At 39.8% G+C, this 22,874-nt stretch overlaps 1 protein-coding gene across 7 annotated transcripts in view; it reads left to right on the plus strand.

The window, feature by feature from the left end:
* LOC126298395 (ligand of Numb protein X 2-like) overlaps window positions 1-22,874 on the plus strand; it is a 524,161-nt gene that overhangs the window by 491,580 nt on the left and 9,707 nt on the right. For all 7 annotated transcript variants that reach the window (XM_049989706.1, XM_049989703.1, XM_049989704.1 and 4 more), the window contains 3 exons: window positions 2,780-3,169; window positions 7,280-7,402; window positions 22,671-22,858. In XM_049989706.1, coding sequence (XP_049845663.1) covers window positions 2,780-3,169; window positions 7,280-7,402; window positions 22,671-22,858 — 701 coding nt within the window. The remainder of the gene's footprint in view (window positions 1-2,779; window positions 3,170-7,279; window positions 7,403-22,670; window positions 22,859-22,874) is intronic.

Genomic DNA, 22,874 nt, shown 5'->3' on the forward strand with positions numbered 1-22,874 from the left:
GAAATGTACTCTCTATTGGGGTCAAAGTTGAGTGTGACAGCGAAGTCATCTGGTCGCGTATAATGGGTGTAGGTGCAACCAAATTAATTGCTGAATGCTTTTACTGGCCACCCGATTCTGCTGTGACAGTTCTAGAGTCATTCAAAGTCTACAGTCAGTAGCGTGTAAGTACCCAAAGCAACCAATAGAGGGGAGTACAGACAGAGAGACAATCAATTATGCGAAATACTTTTGAACACATTTTCTGAAAATTGGATTGAGCAGCTAGCTCGGCATCCCACACATAGTGGAAATATCTTAGACCTTGTACCTACAAATAGGCCAGACCTTATCAACAATGTCAGTATAGAAATGAGGATAAGTGATCATGATGTCATTATAACAGCTATGATTACAAAAGTTAATAAATCATTCAAGATTGTTTCTGCTAGACAGAGCAGATAAGCAGTTACTAACTTCTCACTTAGACAGTGAGTTGGCATTACTTAGTTCCAGTAAGATGGATTTAGAGGAATTATGTGCAAAGTTTAAGCAGATTGTAAATTGTGGTCTGGAGAGTTTAGTGTGTAGTAAGTGGATAAAGTATGGAAGAGATACACCATGGTTTAGTAACGAAATTCAGCGGATGCTGAGGAAGTAAAAGCTGTTGAGCTCTTGGTTCAAAAGGGAACACACAAATGACAACAAGTGAAGGTTAGAAGAGATTCTTGCATCTATCAAAAGATCTGTGCGTGAAACATATGACAACTACCACTGTCACACCTTTGCAAAAGATATGGCAGAGAACCCAAGAAAATTGCGGTCATATGTAAAATCACTAACAGGGTCTAAGGCTATGATTCGGTCTTCTGTTGACCAGTTTGGTGTGGCAGTGGAAGATAGAACAATGAAAGCCAAAGTTTTAAATTTCACGTTAAAGAAATCATTCACACAGGAGAATCATACAAACGTACCATCATTTGACCATTGAACAGACTCCCATATGGACGACATAGTAATAAGCATCTCTGGCATAAAGAAACAACTGAAAGATTTGAAAGCAGATAAATCACCAGGTCCAGATGGAGTGCCAGTTCAGTTTTACAAAGAGTACTCTACAGCATTTTTCCCTTACCTAGTTTTCATTTATCATGAATATCTTGCTCAGCAGAGTCTCAAGCAACTGGAAAAAAGTGCAGGTCACTCCAGTATACAAGAAGGGTAAAAGAACGGACCTGCAAAATTACAGACCAATATACCTAACTTCTGTTTCCTGGAGGATCCTTGAACATATTCTCAGTTTGAATATAGTAAACTATCTTGAAACTGAAACTTATGTCCATGAATCAGCATGGTTTTAGAAAGCATTGCTCTTGCGAAATCAGCTTGCCCTTTTCTCACATGATATGCTGAGAACTATGGATGAAGAGCAACAGGCAGATTCCATATTTTTAGATTTCAGGAAAGCATTTGACACATTGCCCCATTGCAGGCTGTTAATGAAGGTATGAGCATATGGAATAAGTTCACAGATATGTGAATGGCTCGAAGACTACTTAAGTAATAGAACCTAGTATGTTGTCCTCGACGGCGAGTGTCCATCAGAGACGAGGGTATCGTCAGGAGTGAGCCAGGGAAGTGTGATAGGACTGCTGTTGTTCTCTATATACATAAACAATTTGACAGATAGGGTGGACAGCAATCTGCAAATCTTTGCTGGTGATGCCATGGTTTATGGTAAGGTGTTGAAGCTGAATGACTGCAGAGAGATACAAGTTGATGTGATGTGATGAATGGTAGCTAGTCCTAAATGTGGAAAAATGTAAGTTAATGTCGATGAGTAGGAAGATCAATCCTGTAATGTTCGGATACAGTATTACTAGTGTTCTGCTTGACACAGTCAAGTCATTTAAATATCTAGGCATATGGCATAATATTTCAAAGCGATACGAGGTGGATCAAGTATGTGAGAACTGTGGTAGGGAAGGAAAATGATCAAATTCAGTTCATTGGGAAAATTTTAGGAAAGAGTGGTTCATCTATAAAGGAGATCACATATAGGATGCTGGTGCAACATATTCTTGAATACTGCTCAAGTGTTTGTGATCCATATCAGGTCAGATTGAAGGAAGACATCAAAGCAATTCAGAAGTGGGTCGCTAGATTTGTTACCAGTAGGTTCGAACAAAATGAGAGTGTTAAGAGATGCTACAGGAATACAAATGGGAATTCCTGGTTGGAAGGCAACATTCTTTTTGAGAAACACTATTGAGAAAATTTAGAGAACCAGCATTTCAAGCTGACTGATGACTATTTCTACTGCCGTAAACATATATAGTGTGTAAGGACCACGAAGATAAAGTACGAGAAATTAGGCCTCATACAGAGGCATATAGATAGTCATTTTCCCCTCACTTTATTTGCAAGTGAAGCAGGAGGGGAAATGACAAGAATGGATCAGGGCACCCTTCGCCAAGCTCTGTAGAGTGGCTAGCCGAGTATCTATGTAGATTCAGATGTCGATCTAATTCAGCCTGAAAGACACACATCTTTGCTTCCTGTTCAGTGATTCTCTTGTCTTTTTTGCAGAGCCCACAGTCCCATGGGAGGTCCACATAAGAGTTCCCCACTCAGTTCCCCTCTACAATTAGCCCAATGGAACTCCAACACACAGTCTTCACATACCACACTCTGTCTGACTAGTTTTACTATGTATTGCACTATGAATACAGTAAATTTTTAGTGAATGGTTAGAGTGAGTGATCTGCTCATTTTTTACTGTATTTGTTTTATTTTGCAGAGCAATGAATGTGTAACACTTGTGATTGCACGAAAGAAGCTGAAAAGACCACCACCAGAACAGGAGAAAGCCGATCGGCTCCCACCTTTATACCATGGTCGGACAAAATCAGCACCAGAGACCTTAGGTAGCCCGGATAAAATGTTGTCACAGTGTTTTGCTGTATCACGTTCATCTGATGTTGTGCCAGCAACATACGCTGGACGTGAACGACTACACAGCCAGTCTTGTGACGCTCTCCACATGGAGTCAATGGAAACTGTTGCACAGCCACAGACTTCGGATAATACACCAAATAATGTCCGGGAAGTGGCAGATGATTCATCCATCCAAAGGAGCTCATATGCTTCTAATTTTTCAATGCAGCAGAAGTGTGTGACTATTCATAAGGTAAAGATGGTTTTCTTTCTTTTCAGTTTGTGACAGAAAAGTTTTATAAGCAAACAGCATTTCTTCTCTCAATAGACAAATTATGGTTAATTACAAATATTGGCTAGCATACACTCCATATGCTAAGCAGCATAATGTGTAGTGAAAAGCCTAATAGTTTCCACTGAATTGCCAAGAGAACAATTGTGTACCAAAATCTGCACTATCTGGGATATTTTCACACAATTTGAATTGTGATCACTGCCACAGATGGTGCCATTTGTGGCCAAAAAATCACATAACTCAGTTATGTTCAGCATCAGAGCTAAAAGTTTTTAACAGTTGGTTTTTGCACCCATTTGTGAAAGCTCATCTCATGATTTTTAAAAATCTCATTCAACCATACCCAAAATTTTTGTAATGTGTTGAAATTTCCATACAGAACATATTTTTCCTTTTATTCATAGTGTTTCAGCCACTGTGTTTTCTGCAAAGGTCAGCCTATACTCAAACAGACACACACATACTAGGGGTACCCAAAAAACTGAAATTATTTTTGAAAAGCTATGTATTTTGAAATTGTTTACAAAACTAACTTATCCTCTTCAAAATACTCTCCATTACAACTGGTACTATTGTCCCACTGGTGCTTCCACTATTTGAAATATTTTTGTAGCTATCTTTAGAAATGGCTGATAGCTCATCCCTCATTTTTTTCTTGACTTCTTCAGTGTTGTCAAAGCAGTGTCCTTTCGTGCCCCTTTTCATGCACGGAAATAAAGTGTCACACAGAGCCAAAAAATGTCAAACAGAGATAGTTGTGTGCAGGTGCATTGTTGTGGTGGAGGAACCAGTCTCCTGTCTGCCACAAATCAGGTCCTTTTTGATGAACACTGCTGGGCAATCTTCTGAAAACTTCCAAATAAAAGATTTGGTTGATGGTCAGGTCCGGGTGAACAAACTTGAGTCAGGATGACGGAAAGGGTAAAAGCTAAGCATGCGTCTTTCCAAAAAAATGTGTTTTGCTGTAAAGAAGAAACCATGTGAAAACTGTAAGGATGAAATTAGCAAACTAAATGATCACATAACTAGTTTACAGTTTATTATTGGCACTTTAAAAATGGGTATTTTGAAATTACAGCTTGAAAAAAGTGAACTGAATGTGCTGAAGTTTCTGCATGATAGTGCGACTGTTAAGGAGAAGTGAACAAATATGACATACAATAGCAGCAAGAAAAAAGCGCTAAATAAAAAAACTGTGAAAGTAACATCTTTGTCCATGAAAACTTGTTTCAAGTACTTTCTACTGATGCTTGTGGAAGTGCAGGCCCGTGCAGATCTCGTGAACGAGGAGAAGACAAAAGAACAGTGTGAATAAAGCAGGAGAAGAAAATGTATTGACACTGACATATAAGAAACCAAGTGTAAAAATGGACAGTGCAAATCTGCTGATCCAAAGTTGTGCTAAAGTGTTTAGTGAAACAACACAGAATGACTTCCAGACTGTAAAATCCAAACTGTTTGTGCTTTCAGACAGTCATGGTTATGGTTGTGCAAATAAACTAAGAGGAGAAACTAATATACATTTGTGTGGTACAGTGAAACTGGGATCTCCACTTTGTAAAATTAAAAAAATAATTGCATCCACAGAGGTAAAAAATCTATATAATAAAGACTTTGTCATACTTTTGTGAGGGTCTAATAACATATACAAAAAGGAAATGGCGAGTGCTACATGTGGTCTTAAATAGTGTCTGAAAAATCTCACACATACAAATGTCATTGTGAATATTCTTCATCAGCATGATCTTATGAGGCATTTCTGTGTTAATAAAGAGGTACAAAGTGCCAATAATCAGGTTGCTAAAATACGCAAGCATTTTAAAAATTTGAAATGCATTGGTGTGAGTAATATAGGATGTAACTTCCACACACAATGCAGATTACACCGGAACAGTTTGGGTAAGGGATATACGAAGAACCTGATAACCAAGAAAATAAAAAAAAGAAAGAAAAAACACCAAAATAACTTAAAAAGCAAACTTGTTGTCACTAAGTCACCACCAGACACAACAGGAACAACAAAAACACCTCAAAAAAATTAGAAGCAATAGAACCATCAGCAGTAACTGCAAAACATGCAAAAAGTTGTGAGGAGACAGTAGAAACAACAGTGGATAGTGAAGTGAATGACAAGGAAACTGTAGCTCCTCATCATCCAAATGATTTTTTAGAGGAAGAAGGAAAAACAAGAAGGCTCCAAGGTAAGAAGTCCTCGGTGTTTCTCAGTTCTTCACCAAAATATCCAGAAATAAACTGCAACAGCTAGAAGTGGAACTGCAGACTATTGATAGCTCACTTGTTTCCATGACAGAACATTGGTGTAGGGGATCATTTATATATATAGAGGAAGTAACTTGACACACTATTTTCCAGAAAAGCAGTTCCAGTCTTCCTCCTCTTTATGGGCAATGTATCAGCAGCACTATAAGCAGAAAACTTTTCAGTGTATCATGATGATGGATTTGAAATTAAATTAAAAATATGGCATTGTGTAACAGCTGTCTGTTTCCATGGGCTATGATTAGAATGTTGGAGATGTGGATCGTAGTGATTCCCTTTTGCACAGGTAGCAAATGCCATGGACCAGACTGAAAAGGGTATTATCAATGTTTTTTTCCACCATTTATTGAACATGGCTTGCTCGGTGACATTTTGTATTAAAAGCAACATTACAATGGTAAAAAGCAGAACAAAATTCATTGTCAGTCTGTCTTAACAGTTAATCATATCTCCTCCAAGATAAGGATCATTGGTTGGACACCCACCTCAAACACTAAAAGTGACTCCCCTTACAGCCAGGCATTTTCCAAACTTGGAAAAGAGAGCTATGAAAACACCAGCAAAGGAATGTGAAGTACATGCAAGAAAACACAGTCACAAAGACACATCTTATTGGTGGACAGAATGTGAAATTTCTGTGTGTGCACTACATCTTAAAATATTGACCACAGATAACCTGTAATTACATGAAAATGAAATATCATTTGCTTTGTACCATGAATTCTAACTCCATTGCTATTTCATTTTGTAGATTAAAGAAAAGTTCGTGTGTAAGCGAGATTCCTTCACACCATCCTATATTACAGAAAATTACATGCGGAGGCAGAGGATCTTTCCTGTAAAACAGTCATGTGCTCGATTTAATAAAGACAAAAAATATATTTTACGTAAGTGGCACCAAATTATATCTTATACAAAAGCTGACAAATACTGTAATAGAAACTTTTTGGAAGTTTAAAACTGTGCACTGGACTGGTACCTGAACCCTGAACCTTTGCTTTTTGTGGCAAAAGCTCTACTGACTAGCTATCCATGCATGAGTTGTGATGTGCCCTCACAGCTTTACTTTCAACAATCTCTCTTTCCTATCTTCCATAACAGAAGTTATCCTGCATACCTTGCAGGACTTATGGAGAAAATGAAGTAAAGCTGTGAGGAGGGGTTGTGAGCAATGGCTGCATAGCTCAGTCAGTAGAGCATACGCATGAAAGGCAAATGTCCCAGGTTTGATTTCCAGTCTGGCACATAGTTTTAAGCTGTTAAGAAGTTTCAAATCAGGACACACTCCACTGCAGAGTAAAAATTCACTCTGTAAATACTCTAATTGTCGGTACATGAGAAGTTGTAGGTCACTTTACACTCTCTTTTTCCAAACAAGAGGAACCAAATGTTCCAGATCTTATTTATCTGTCAGCATTTTAATGTTGCTATCCATCTCCCACTGTGTGGCAGGAACAATTTTTTTTTTTTTTGCAATTTTATTTAGAACCTTTTTCTTGTGGTTACTGGGTGTGTTATATTTCTCTCTGTTGCATATGTTAAAAATGTAGAAATAGTCTCTCTTCATAGGTTAGTTCATTTTCCTCAGACACAATCCATGCCATGTCCAATGCCACTTGTTTGAGTATTATTTCTCAGTTTTCTTCCCCACACATGGACATTGTCAGTGTTTGACTATGGCAAAAATGAAGAGAAGTGGTTTTAGAACCTATTAGGCTTTTGGCAGATTATTATCCTTCGGATTACTTGTTTAATAATTAGTAATGTATCATTCTCTGCTTCTTTCAGGATCCAAAAGAAAATCTTGGAATGCGCATAGGTGGTGGAATTGGAAGTAATGAAGGAGACATTCCAATTTACATTGCAAATATTCACCCTCAAGGCTGTGTTGGAAGAACAATGCGGATATTGGTAAGATTTAAACCCTTTACCTTTTCTCTGTGTTAAATTTGTTCATTCTTCTGATATTTTTTAAACATTGTTGTTTATCTCTAAAATTTTACTCCAGTATCACATAAACCATAACGGTGTGTCAGAGAACTTTAGTGAAAAAATAGAGTGAATAAAGAGAAAATAAAGTAAATATTGTATTAAAATACACAAATAGGCAAGCACTGTTAGCAACTTGATAAATATTGAGGGTGAATAAGAAGTTATCCTTAGAAATCAACCTAGTAATCATAGAAATTCAAGAACACCACACTTGTATGACTTTGTAATGGGCACCCTGTGCCAACCTATTTATGCACCATCTAGATGAGACCCAAAATACAAAAGCCCTAGTCTGGTTCAGGTTCATTGATTATATCTTCATGATCTGGACTCAGGGCCAGGACACCCTAACTTCATTCCTTCACATCCTCAACACCTTCTCTCCAATGTGCTTCACTTGGTCCTCCTCAACCCAGTGTGCCACCTTCCTAGACATTGACCACCTCCTCTCTGCTGGCTCCATCCACACCTCTGTTCACATTAAACCCACCAACCACCAACAGTATCTGCATTTCCACAGTTGTCATCCCTTTCATGCAAAAAAATCCCTTCCATATAACCTGGGGATGGCATATGTGGGATGACAAGAGTCATTTGCACAGTATGCTGAGGTTCTCACCAAGGCCTTCACAGATAGGCACTATCCTGCAGACCTAGCATGTGAACAGACCTCCCATGCCATTCCCCCTCTCACCCTAAATCCTCCCACCACCCCCAAGAACCAGCCACAAAGGATGCTCCCCTTTGTCACCCAGTACAACCGCAGACTATAACAACTGAATGACATCTTTCGCCAGGGCTATGATTACCTATTATCGTGCCCCGAAATTATGGACATTCTACCCAAGATCCTTCCCACCCCTCCTAAAGTGGTGTTCCATCACCCACCCAACCTCCACATCATCCTAATCAATCGCTATGCCACTCCCAATCCCAGCCACTTGTCACAAGGAACATATCCCTGTGGAAGACCCAGATGCAAGACCTGCCCAATCAACCCACTCAGCACTCCCTAGTCCAGTCTTGTCACAGGTTTATTCTACCCCATCAGGGGCTGGGCCACCTGTGAAAGCAGCAATGTCATTTACCAGCTCTGCTGCAATCTTTGCACAGCATTTTGTAGTGGTATGACTTCCAACCAGCTGTCCACCAGAACGAACGACCATCGCCAAACTGTGACCTAGTGCAAAGTAGCCCACCCCAAGGCACAACATGCAGCTGAACATAACATGCTTGATTTCAACAGCTGCTTCACTACCCAAGCCACCTAAATCCTCCTCTCCACCACCAGCATTGCTGAAGTGTGAAGATGGGAGTTACCCTCACAACACATTCTCCACTCCTGTAACATACTGTCCTTGCAGCCTCCACCCAACAGTTTCCACCTCCTCTGTTTTATTATCTCCTCCCCATTCTTAGCTCCCACCCTCTTCGTTTGCTGCCCTCTGACAATGCACCTGCTCATCTTTCTCCGCTCCTCTCTGTTTTTGTTCCTTTTTTCCCCCCTCACCTCCTTGCCCCACAACCTCCTCATGCTGCACCTGGTGGCATTCTAGTCACTGCACAATCTGCCAGACAGTGTTCCTCTCTCCTCCTCACCCATACACTACTATCCTTTCCTTCACTGCCCCCTCCAGATTGCTGTGTGCATGCCACATGATGCTGCTTTCTGGTCTGAGTTGCCAGAGTTGGCTGTCATGTGTGCGTGAGGTGTGCTTTCTTGTACTTACGAATGGTGTGTGTGTTTCTCTTTTGCTGATGAAGGCTGTGTCCAAAACCTTTGTGTAAGTATCTTTTAATTGTGCCTGACTACAACTTAATGTGTCTTCTTTACAGTAAGTAGCAATCTGTCTTTCCCTACGTAGTTGATATTCCTACCTGGAGTTTCCAGTGTTTGATTTTAAAATAAGTAAAGAAGCCACAACTTTTAAGGGTTGTTCCAGAGCTATCAATGTTAGTTTTAGACTGATAATCAAACAGAATTCTCTTCTTTAACTCCAAATGTACTATCCCTCTAGTTAAAACATAACAACCAAGCCCATGTTTACCCACAGTAACGCAGAAGCAGGTCTATATTAATGTATTGGTAAGGACAGGAATATGTAACATCTGTTTTTGGTGAAATTTGCATCAGTTTTTGGCAAAATCTGCATCTATTTTTGGCAAAATATGCATATATTGTTGTCAAAATTTGCATCTGACTCCATTGTTTGCAGATAATCAGATGCACAAATTTAAAAGGTTGTCTCACTTAATGAGGGAAGACAGAGTCTTAATGCTTTGAAATTTTTTGCATAAAAGTGCTGATTGTGGAACATTGTGCTGGAATGTTTGCTTTTGCAAAACTTTCAACATTTGTTTTCCAAAATGACCTTTGTTGCCTTCCTTTGGCTGCATAAAGCTTTAAACAAATGGTTGTTCTGTTGAGCAGTAGCAGCTTTCTCCTGCTGGTGAAATGAATTTAATGTGGTTCTCAGCATTAATTTTTTTTTCTCACCCAATTCAGTCATTACAAAATCTACGGATTATTAATTTCAACCTTTCTTGGGCATTCGTAATTGTGAAACCCATACCTGACAACATTACAGATAGAGCTGACAAAGCACTTAGTGTGGAAATATAGTTGAAAATAACTCCTTTTGCATGTTAGGGGAAGAATTTTAGCATGGTCAAGATAGAGGCAAGTTTTGTCTTTCAGTGACTACAGTGCAGTTTGTGGACACTATATAGTGACAGACAGTCACAAGTATATACAAATTAGAATTATGTCTGCCAGATGGGAAAGGAACGGTTTTGAGAAACAAATCCTGCCTCTCTCTGGCAGGGCAGCAGCCTACACGTTGGTTTCGCGAAAGCAGAACTGATATGCAGGGCTCACCAATCCCTGCTGGTGTCAAGGATCTTAATCAAAATCCATGATAGTCTAGTATTAGTCTTTTCACTCATTTCAAAATAAGAAATGAAAATGATGAGTAACACAAAAGACAAAGGCATTTCAGTTTAGCTACTGTGCAATTGCTTTTTGAGGTTGGCAGAGTATTGTCAATGAGGGATATCAGGTCCAACCTCTAACAGTATTTGATGCAACCACAGTTCAAAACACCTGCCACCTAAAACAGCCACGATAAAAGTGCTTGCATTATACCAACTTGTGAACTTTAGCTAACAAACAAATGTATGCAACACTCCCACCAATATTTGCTGTATGCTACAACAGTAGTGCACCAAGTGGTGGATAAGCTACACTGCTGAATACCATATTGAGTGAATGTAAACTGTACTATTTATACTGATTTTTATTGTGGTTTTTAGTGAGCATGGAGCCTAATTTATACATCCTTTTGCAATCACTTGAGTAGAGATATACTAGATTATGGTAATATGTTGCATTATGTGGCATGTATCTTACACAGATCATTCAACTGCCCACAGTTGGTATGGTATTAGAACATTTAGACTGTTGATAAGTTGTTACGTCTGTGCACTTTTTGTTTTGCAAACACATCCCTGTGCAAATTATCTTTTCCAAATTTGCCTTTCCAAGATAACATATAATAGGAGTAACTGAAAAATTGTTACATTTTTATTATTTATATGCAGAAAATAAAGCTATCTTTGATAAAATAGTTCATCTGGATACAATTTGCTACAGAATAGCTTTTATTAGTTAGTTTCACATTGTCACATTTTGAGGCAGAATTTGCGTCTGTATTCACATTTATCATAAAATGTTAATTTTCTGGTCCATAGATATTGGAGATGAATAGTAAACTGTGGTTACATAGACAATATTTATTACAAATTTTCTGAAATAGTTTTTGAGGGAGCAGAGCTATTAGTGTTAACCACTATGGATGCTCTTAAAAACAGTTCACACTTTTCTACTGTTGCATAACTGATAGGTTTTTCGCATACTATGAAATGGAACAGAAGTAATATTTGGTGTCCCCCAAGGAAGTGTTAAATGCACTCTGCTGTTCCTGATCTACATAAATGATATAGGAGACAATCTGAACAGCCCTCCTCGATTGCTTGCTGGTGATTCTCTTATTTACTGTCTTGTAAAGTCATCAGATGATCAAAACTAATTGCAAAATGATTTAGACAAGATACCTGTATGGTGTGAAAAGTGGCAGTTGACTCTAATTAATGAAGTGTGAAATCATCCACATGAGTACTAACAGAAATCCATTAAATCTTGGTTACACAATGAATCACACAATTCAAAAAAACTTTAAATTCGGCCAAATACTTAGGGATTACAATTACAAATAACTTAAATTGGAATGATCACATAGGTAATGTTGTGGGGAAAACAAAACAAAAACTGTGATTTTTTGGCAGAACACTTAGAAAATGCAACAGATCTACTAAAGAGACACCACACACCACACTTGTTCGCCCTCTTCTGGAGTATTGCTGTGCATTGTGGGATCCACCTCAAACGGGACTGACAGAGGACATCAAAAAAGTTCAGAGAAGTGCAGCTTGTTGTGTATTATCATAAAACAGAGGAGAGAGTGCCATGGGCATGCTATGTGAATTGGGATGGCAATCATTTTAAAAAAGTCATTTTTCATTGTGGCGGGATCTCCCTGTGAAATTTCAATCACCAACTTTGTCCTCCAATTGCAAACATATTGTGTTGGTGCCCCTCTACATAGGGAAAAAGGGTCAAGATAAAATAGGAAAAATATAACTTGCATAGAAAGAATGAAGTGCTCATTTTCCCGCACACCGTTCGAGAGTGGAATAGTAGAGAAATAGTTTGAAACCTCCGCCATGCATTTTATTGTGAATTGTACATTAATCATGTAGGTGTAATGTATCCAGATTTATGTCCTCTTCCTTTTGTGGTTTTTAAATTAGTAACTTGAGTGTTTATGAATTGTATCTCGATGTGTGGTCTAAAGTTTTATTCCAGATTTCCTCTAAACTTTCATCATACCACAATAAACCTTTCAAAGCCTACATCATGCCACAATTACTGTGCCACTTCACACTGAGTTAATGTATACATTCCTGCCAATTCTTACATCTTGTTAAGCTAAAATACCTTTTTGACCTTTCCCTTGGGCGTTCAATGATGATTTTCATATAAACTAAAACTTCTCTCTCTTGTATAACAACTAAATCACTAAATTTGCATAACTACATTTTCATTACAAATTTACTAAATAAATTACACAAAATCTGTATAGTTTAATAAGCAACAAATATCTCTGTTGGTGATTATTTTAGTTTACACTCAGGCGTGACATGTATCACCTCCTAGCAGTGGCAAGAGCCAGTCAAAATAGATAGCCACATTGTTCTATACAAAGGTGGCATATTCGTGCGATACCTTCAGCTTACATTAGCACACGCTCAATTGCAGGACCTTTCCCAGTACACAGCCTTGACTACAGATGCCACAGATATCCATTCAGATGGTGCTTTGCATGAGTAATCTCACTATCAGATGCAGTGTGATTTACTGGTATATCACAAATTGAACTGAATGTTTTTGTTGTACACAAGTATAAACATGAAGCCACAAAATGTCATTTTAGCTTTTAAAGATACGGATATTGACATAACATCTACTTGGTTGTTTCTATCATGCCATCATACCACTGGATACATGCAAGCACGTGTAAAATAAAATGTTCTCAAACAAGATTTGAAAAATCGTAGGGCAGGTGTGTCCACCTTCCCCAGTGAATAGGAGAGCTCTGTTTGTCACTCCATGTACGATATTTGGCACTCAGGCATTAGGCAGTCAGAGTGGGGCAGAGCTAGTGTCAAACAAATAGTCCATGCAAAAGTTTAAAAGTTGTACTTCCAGAAGGTCATAACTGCATATATCAGCATTACGGCCCAAATGTTCATGTGGGGTTGATATCTTGCTAGTAAGCTTTTTTCTCCTTAAAACATGAGCTCAAGTTGGTGAAGTTTCCTTGTAAGTGACAAAAATTACGAATTGAAATGAATTCATAATACACTCCATCAACAATTCCTGCTTGGCTACTTTAGTAATTTGAGCATAATTATCCAAACCATTGGTCAGACTTTTTAAGTGTGAGCCGAGCTGCACCAAGAAAATAAATGGAATAATTGCAATAGTTCATTATCAGATAAAGTAGTGGGTGAAAACAGTTACCAAATCTGGTATACCAGTTCACTGTAATCAAAAGCATCTATAGAAAGGGCACAGAATTGACTTCGGAACAATTGCTGGAAACTGATTTGAAACTTTCTCTCATGAGGAGATTGGACAGAACTGATAAGCTACAGGGCAGACACAGTAAGTGCATGGAGGAGAGAAGTATATAGGATATAAATGAAAATTGTGAGAAAACTTGGAGATTGAGTGGTTTTGACATTGATACAGGGATGTGGATGATGTTGTTATATACAAGTATTTTGGATGATGTTTTTATAATCAGTTAAAGCTGTCCCCTAACTATTTCCGCTAAATATTTATGAGCTGCTTGTGTATCACAAATCTAGAAGTTGGAATGCAACATTTAATGCTTTATTTATCCTTAACAAAGAAGTTCAGTTGTATCTTTTGAAAGTTATCAGGTTTTGTGACATTGTCGCAGTAAAGCTCCTGGTTTCACTACTGTATAATAATTTTGAGGAAACAGAATATTACATTGTAAGTTTTGTGCACGTTGACAGTTGTCAATTAATGAAGTTTCAGTGAGTGAGTCTTCTGAAGGGTGTATTAGCTGTACACACTGTGGATACTTCACTCACCTAAAGTATTACCTGCCTACAGAAAGTAATTTACCCAAATTATTGCTATATAATGGTTTTGCGCACTGATTCATGTAAATAATATGTTGTTGTTGTTGTTGTTGTTGTTGTTGTGGTCTTCAGTCCTGAGACTGGTTTGATGCAGCTCTCCATACTACTCTATCCTGTGCAAGCTTTTTCATCTCCCAGTACCTATTGCAATCTACATCCTTCTGAATCTGCTTAGTGTATTCATCTCTTGGTCTCCCTCTACGATTCTTACCCTCCACGCTGCCCTCCAATACTAAATTGGTGATCCCTTGATGCCTCAGAACATGTCCTACCAACCGATCCCTTCTTCTGGTCAAGTTGTGCCACAAACTTCTCTTCTCCCCAATTCTATTCAATACTTCCTCATTAGTTATGTGATCTACCCATCTAATCTTCAGCATTCTTCTGTAGCACCACATTTCGAAAGCTTCTATTCTCTTCTTGTCCAAACTATTTATCGTCCATGTTTAACTTCCATACATGGCTACACTCCATACAAATACTTTCAGAAATTACTTCCTGACACTTAAATTTATACTTGATGTTAACAAATTTCTCTTCTTCAGAAACACTTTCCTTGCCATTGCCAGTCTACATTTTATATCCTCTCTACTTGGACCATCATCAGTTATTTTGCTTCCTAAATAGGAAAACTCCTTTACTACTTTAAGTGTCTCATTTCCTAATCTAATTCCCTCAGCATCACCAGACTTAATTAGACTACATTCCATTATCCTCGTTTTGCTTTTGTTGATGTTCATCTTATATCCTCCTTTCAAGACACTGTCCACTCCATTCAACTGCTCTTCCAAGTCCTTTGCTGTCTCTGACAGAATTACAATGTCATCAGGGAACCTTAAAGTTTTTATTTCTTCTCCATGGATTTTAATACGTACTCCGAATTTTTCTTTTGTTTCCTTTACTGCTTGCTCAATATACAGATTGAATAACATCGGTGAGAGGCTACAACCCTGTCTCACTCCCTTCCCAACCACTGCTTCCCTTTCATGTCCCTCGACTCATATAACTGCCATCTGGTTTCTGTACAAATTGCAAATAGCATTTCGCTCCCTGTATTTTACCCCTGCCTCCTTTAGAATTTGAAATACAGTATTCCAATCAACATTGTCAAGAGCTTTCTCTATGTCTACAAATGCTAGAAACGTAGATTTGCCTTTCCTTAATCTTTCTTCTAATATAAGTCGTAAGGTCAGTATTGCCTCACGTGTTCCAGTATTTCTACAGAATCCAAACTGATCTTCTACTAGTTTTTCCATTCTTCTATAAAGAATTCGTGTTAGTATTTTGCAGCTGTGGCTTATTAAACTGATTGTTCAGTAATTTTCACATCTGTCAACACCTGCTTTCTTTGGGATTGGAATTATTATATTCTTCTTGAAGTCTGAGGGTATTTCACCTGTTTAATACATCTTGCTCACAAGATGGTAGAGTTTTGTCAGGACTGGCTCTCCCAACGCTGTCAGTAGTTCCAATGGAATGTTGTCTACTCCGGGAGCCTTGTTTTGACTCAGGTCTTTCAGTGCCCTGTCAAACTCTTCACGCAGTATCGTACCTCCCATTTCATCTTCATCTATATCCTCTTCCATTTCCATAATATTGTCCTCAAGTACATCGCCCTTGTATAGACCCTCTTTGTACTCCTTCCACCTTTCTGCTTTCCCTTCTTTGCTTAGAACTGGGTTTCCATCTGAGCTCTTGATGTTCATACAAGTGGTTCTCTTATCTCCAAAGGTCTCTTTAATTTTCCTGTAGGCAGTATCTCTCTTACCCCTAGTGAGATAAGCCTCTACATCCTTACAGTTGTCCTCTAGCCATCCCTGATTAGCCATTTTGCACTTCCTGTCGATCTCATTTTTGAGACGTTTGTATTCCTTTTTGCCTGCTTCATTCACTGCATTTTTATATTTTCTCCTTTCATCAGTTAAATTCAGTATTTCGTCTGTTACCCAAGAATTTCTACTAGCCCTCATCTTTTTTACCTACTTGATCCTCTGCTGCCTTCACTACTTCATCTCTCAAAACTACCCATTCTTCTTCTACTGTATTTATTTCCCCCATTCCTGTCAATTGTTCCCTTATGCTCTCCCTGAAACTCTGTACAACCTATGGTTCTTTCAGTTTATCCAGGTCCCATCTGCTTAATTTCCCACCTTTTTGCAGTTTCTTCAGTTTTAATCTACAGGTCATAACCAATAGATTGTGGTCAGAGTCCACATCTGCCCCGGGAAATGTCTTACAATTTAAAACCTGGTTCCTAAATCTCTGCCTTACCATTATATAATCTATCTGATACCTTTTAGTATCTTCAGAGTTCTTCCATGTATACAACCTATTTTCATGATTCTTAAACCAAGTGTTAGCTATGATTAAGTTGTGCTCTGTGCAAAATTCTACCAGGCGGCTTCCTCTTTCATTTCGTAGCCCCAATCCATATTCACCTACTACGTTTCCTTCTCTCCCTTTTCCTACACTCGAATTCCAGTTACCCATGACTATTAAATTTTCACCTTCCTTCACTACCTGAATAATTTATTTTATTTCATCATACATTTTTTCAGTTTCTTCGTCATCTGCAGAGCTAGTTGGCATATAAACTTGTACTACTGTAGTAGGTGTGGGCTTCGTATCTATCTTGGCCACAATAATGCGTTCACTATGCTGTTTGTGGTAGCTTACCCGCATTCCTATTTTCCTACTCATTATTAAACCTACTCCTGCATTACCCCTATTTGATTTTTTGTTTATAACCCTGTAGTCACCTGACGAGAAGTCTTGTTCCTCCTGCCACCGAACTTCACTAATTCCCACTATATCTAACTTTAACCTATCCATTTCCCTTTTTAAATTTTCTAACCTACCTGCCCGATTAAGGGCTCTGACATTCCACGCTCCGATCTGTAGAACACCTGTTTTCTTTCTCCTGATAACGACATCCTCTTGAGTAAATAATATACTACTTTATATGTGTGTGGTGATGCATGTAGGCTTTAGGCATTTGATCATTCAAATAAAGCTCAATTATCTCATGTCCCAGTTTAAAAAAAGAGGGGGCGCAAAAAATATTTGAGAACATAGATACAATCCAGGTACTGATACAAGCAGTTGCTGACAATAACTATGAACACAATATAAAGACAAGTGCCTGCTGCACTGCACTTATAAAGAGGAGAGCTCCGTAGATGGCGTGGTGGATGCCGTGCTGTGTGCACAAGCTGTGTTGCTCACTGCAGCTTGGCATCTAGTGGCCACCTCGTGCAGATGCCGTTGGTGTAATATTTACAGTGTAATATTCAAGTATTAAGTATGGGATTATCGCAGTCCACCCACTCCCCCCTTGGGGAAAGGATGCTCCACTGATGTGAACATTGGGGTGATTGTTGAAACATTTGTGGCCTCTTGTGGCAAACGCTGCAGGCAGTGAATGTGCTGGCAGGAGGAGATTCCAGGTTGGAACTGGTGAACAGAGGTGGAAGTGGAGTGGCCGTGGACACACACGGCGGCTACTTCCCCATGAAATACTGTTATGAGAGGACTGGTGACTAGGACACTGGTAGCATCTAGATGTCCATTCCCTAAAGGTGGTGGGCTGCACCAAAAACAGTCAGCCATTCGGTCAGTAGCACTGGTGGTGTTGGTGCTGTAGGACCTGAAGGCAGGAGACCAGCTGGTAGTGGAGCCACAGACAGCAGCAAAGCATTATGGGAAGGCCCAGCAGCAGTTGCCAGGGGCTGGACCCCACAGGTGAGGCAGGAGGTGGTGATATCCACAAGGAGGGTGGATCCGTCCCACAGCAGAGATGCTCTGTGAGGCAGGGACATATTGTGAGGAAGGAGGTGGAGGGAGCAGTGGGAATTCCGCGGCCCTTGCCATGGTGCGAGAATGCAGCTGTTCATGGTAGTGTGCCATTAGCCTGTCACTGGTGTGAATCAATACAGAGGTGGAGGCCTCGACAGCTGTGGACTGTAGCTGGAATCCACTTTGGCGAGTGGTCAAACTACCTAGCCCAGAGCGCGGAGCCAGGAGCAAACCGTGACAAGGGCCACAGTGGTGGGCATTGGTGAGCCGGCATGAGCAGATGCAGGAGAGTGCATAGCCAACATCCATGGAGCATGTCGGTCAGACTCCAACCCCTCACTGGTATAAACCTGTATGAACTCGAGAAGTTTATCAAGGTGTTGTCCATGGAGGAGTCAGTGACTTCTTCATTTCAACCTGAACATTCAGAGTAGGTGTTCTGCCTCACTGTTAGAATGGTGGTGAAAAGGAGCAGCAGTCAAGTAGTGAATGTCTTGATGAGCACAGCAATCGTAGAAGGCCTGATATACAACCTGTGGACCATTATCCATCACAAGCTTATAATGCAAACCTTCAATAGAAAAAATTGTGAGGAGGGCATGAATCATAGCCACAGCTGATCTCAAAGGACTGCAGATAATGTATGGAAGTTTTCAACAACCAACAATGAGTAAGAATGTAGGAAACGTCCCACTAAATTAGCGTGGATGGATTCCCTCAGTCTCTGCCGAGTGGGCTACTGAGAGAGTGTTGCATGCAGTGCCACCTGTTAGGTGGCATACTGAGGGCTGGCTACAACAAGATGTGCAATGTCACCATCAACGTCAAAGGGCCAATAATGGTATGTGAGGCCCCCCACAATGTCCTTTATGTCGGAGCTGAAGCACATCCCTTGATAGTGTGGCCAGGATCTCAACTCTAGGCAACATCCCATCTGTAGCTCAGACAACACCACCATCAAACACTGAAAGGTGGTGACGTAGGGCAAAATAGTTACACAAAGGATGTGAAGCCCTGCCGGAGGCCTGTCTGGCCGGCCATGCTAAACAAGGTGAACAATTTAATGCAAAACTGTATCAACAGTGACAGTAGGTGCAATCTGGGGGCCCATAATAGGAAACCCTTCCCCTGTACACTGCACATCAACATCTTAGTGAAAATGAAGGAGTTCATCCTTATCAAAAATAGGATCTGGCCCCATCAGAAGCTGGGGCAGTGCATCAGCATTCACATGTTGTGCAGTAGGCCAAAAACTTATTTCATAATTGTAGTGAGACAGAAACAAGGCCCAACGCAGGAGGCAGTGTGCTGCTTTGCCGGGCAACAAAGCAGGAGGATTAAACAATGAAACTAAGAACTTGTGGTTAGTAGAACACATGAAAATTTTTGTGAATGTAGATGATAGCAAGCACTTCCTTTTCAACTTGGGAATACTGCTGCTGAGTGTAGTTGAGTGTAAGTTCCAAAATGTTCAGAACCATCGTCATTTCAGTGTGTGAAAATGGCTCCAAGTCCATACTGAGGGGTGTCTGTAGCCAAACAAGAAACAGAATGAAATTTAGATTTCAAAAGTGTGAATGCCTGCTTGCAGGCTGGCATCCACTGAAAAGGAATGTTCTTGTGAGCCAGCTCAAGGAGATGATAGACCAACACAGCTGTGTCCAGAATAAATTTGTGATACCAAGCAAATTTACCAAAAAAATTATTGTAGTTCTTTGATATTTGTAGGCCAAGGAAGAGCTGTGACCAAGGCAACAAGATGACATAAAGGCTTAAAACCATCCCAAGAAACCTCAAATCCCAAATACACAATTGATGACTGGGAAAGTTGCATTTCAGTCCTGCAATATCTAAGACTGTGAACAAGGTGTGTAATTTACATAAATGTTCTTACACAGAAGCACCCATCATGAACATGTCATTGAGACAGTTGATGCACTGGACTGGACACTATCAGTTGTTTCAAAAAATGCTGGAAAATCACCAGTGTCACTAGCCACACCGAACGGGATGCAGTGATATTGGTACAACCCAAAGGGAGTGTTAGTCACAAGGAACCATTTAGAACCCTCATCCAACAGCACATGTAAATAGGCTTCAGATAAGCCAATTTTGGAGAAAAACTGGCTCCTGAGTTTAATCAGTAACTCGTCCAGACTGGGCAAGCAGTAGGTGTCAGTAATAAAATAGATTGAGCGTTAACTGAAACTTTGAAGTTGTGACAGAAGTGACACTGACCAATCAGTTCTTTGACAATCACAAGGGAGATAGCCACTCACTCGATGTAATGGACCATATGACCCCCACCTATGGCAGCCTGTCCAATTCAGATTTCACTCAAACATACAAACCCACTGGAATAGGACACACGCGGAAAAAGCTTGATTGTACCATAAGTTTCGGGGTAATGTGGGCCACAAAATTAGTGCCACAACCTAACCTATCTGAGAAAAGAGACGAGAACTCAAAATACATAGGATCCAATTGCTGGTAAGAGACCTGGTTGGAAATCAGATGCACCATATCCAAAATGGAAAGCCAAAGAATTGAAAGCATCCGGACTGAACAAATTTGTGGTGCCACTATCATCCAGTATAAAAAAAAAAGTGAGTTACAGATTTACCTATTTGTACTGGGAGACGTAAACAGCCCCAAAATTGGAGTATGCTGCTCATTGTAACATTGAGTAACCAGAGGCAGTGCCGGAGATCCCAAATTACATGTTTGCAAGTTCAGTAATGTCACAGCTGCACCTGTGTCCACTTGTAGTCAGAGCATCTTGTCTGTCACTCGCACTTCGATAAACAGTTTGTTACAATTTGTAAGCACTGGAGACACACAATTAACATCCGTGTGCATTTCCACAGGAGGGGGCTAAGAACCACACTGAGACTCAGTACATCCTTTTTTCCTCCTTTTGTTGCAAATCACCCGGCACTTAGGGCACATAGCCCTGTTATGTTGCACGAAACAATATGGGCAAGATGAGAGCATGGAGTACTGCCATTGCTGTGGTTCTAGTGATTGTTGTTGTCATTTGGCACATTGCTGTCCTGTGTGGTGCAGAGGCTACATTTGTATGGCTGCCACATTGTCCTTGCCCTGAGAACTGGCTGACGTCCAACAATCAGGAACGGGAGGCACCATGGTCTCATCACATCGAGCCTCAATCTGATAACTGACAGCACAAGATACCTCGAAAGACTGAACAGTATTTAAGACTTCAGCCAAAGATGCACTTCCTTATCATGAGCCGACCAGATGACAGCATCACAAACTGTGCAATTGGTATAGGAATTGTGATGAGCATTGGTAACAAACTGGCATTTGTGACTGAGGCCACAGAGTTCAGCTGCTCAAGCCTACTAAGACTTGTGGGGCTATCTATGACAATGACTGTATGTGCACTGCAATGGTATGCGTGTGTTTATGTTGATAATTTGAGAACAACTCGTACATTTTGTTGAACAAAGTGATGCAGGTTCCTGGAGTGGGCTACTTGGTGTAACAACTGGTAGATTCTAGGAGAAACCAAAGAAAGGAACAAAGCCTTAAAAATGTTTGCATCAGTGACAGCAAACACAAGGAAGTATTGCCAAAGCTGGTTTTCATTAGCCTCCCAAACTTCCACTGCATTATCTTAAGAGGGAAGTGGCAGCAGGTATGTCAGCAGCATGGAAGACTGCACAGTCAGTGTGGCCTACAAACTCATGATAGCAACCATTAAGAGCCTACTGCTACTCAAGGAGAGATTGGAGCACTGCCTGCACAGATATAAGAACCAAAGAAACAACAAAATAACTTGTGCATGTGGAAGGAAACAGCTCACTTATTGCCAGTTGTATCATACTGCGAACCACAAACAGCACAGCCACAATGAGCCAAAGTTTATTCTTCTTCCACATACAGGCAAACAACAGTTGAGAACATAGACACAAACATAGCAAGAATCCAGATACTGATACAAGCAGTTTCTGAAAGTAAGTATGAACCCAATATTTAACTCCCCAGAAAGGAAATCCATAGCTAAGAACTTGGTGTACATATGAATAGTATGTAACTTAAAGACACTGGTTTTTACATGCCGATGACAAACATAACATGCCAATGGCTTCTGTTCCTGTTATTGAGGGTTTCATTTGTTTTCTCTGCAAAGAGTTCTCTTGTTTTATCAGTGACTATAATACTGCTGTCATCAGCATGTATAATTTTTTCACTGTGTCTAATATTGTTGGTTCAACATTTGGAATGACTTTTACCTCTGTTCAATGCATGGACAACCAAATTTTAAAATAATGCCTTGTTTTCTATCTGTTTCAATCAATTGATAAAGGACCTGCATTAAAATTGAAAGGTAGAGAAATAGCAAGAGGTGTGTGTGTGTGTGTGTGTGTGTGTGTGTGTGTGTGTGTTTTACTTTTCTAGTTGTTTCATTGGTGCCACCAGTTAGCGAGTAGAGACTGCTTCTCTGCCTTATATAAGATAAATAACATATTTATCAGTTTTTACTTTCCCTTTCTAATCAGGAAACAAAACTGTGTATTTGAGTGATTTCCACAGCATACCTTAATTCTGTACACTTATTTTAATTTTTCAGAAAGGAGATATTTTATTGAATGTAAATGGAACAAGCCTCCTTGGTCTTACTCACACACAGGCAGTAGCTATCTTGAAAGCAACAGTGGAAAAGAGAGAAGTAACTCTTGAAGTTCTTGAAGGTCCTGAAACATCAGCAGGTTCACTCAACTTTATACCATCCTGGGTTTACTGGCAAAAATTACCAAGGTAATGCAATAATCAA

This window comes from Schistocerca gregaria, chromosome X, assembly GCF_023897955.1.
Source record: "Schistocerca gregaria isolate iqSchGreg1 chromosome X, iqSchGreg1.2, whole genome shotgun sequence".
Classification (NCBI taxonomy): domain Eukaryota; kingdom Metazoa; phylum Arthropoda; class Insecta; order Orthoptera; family Acrididae; genus Schistocerca; species Schistocerca gregaria.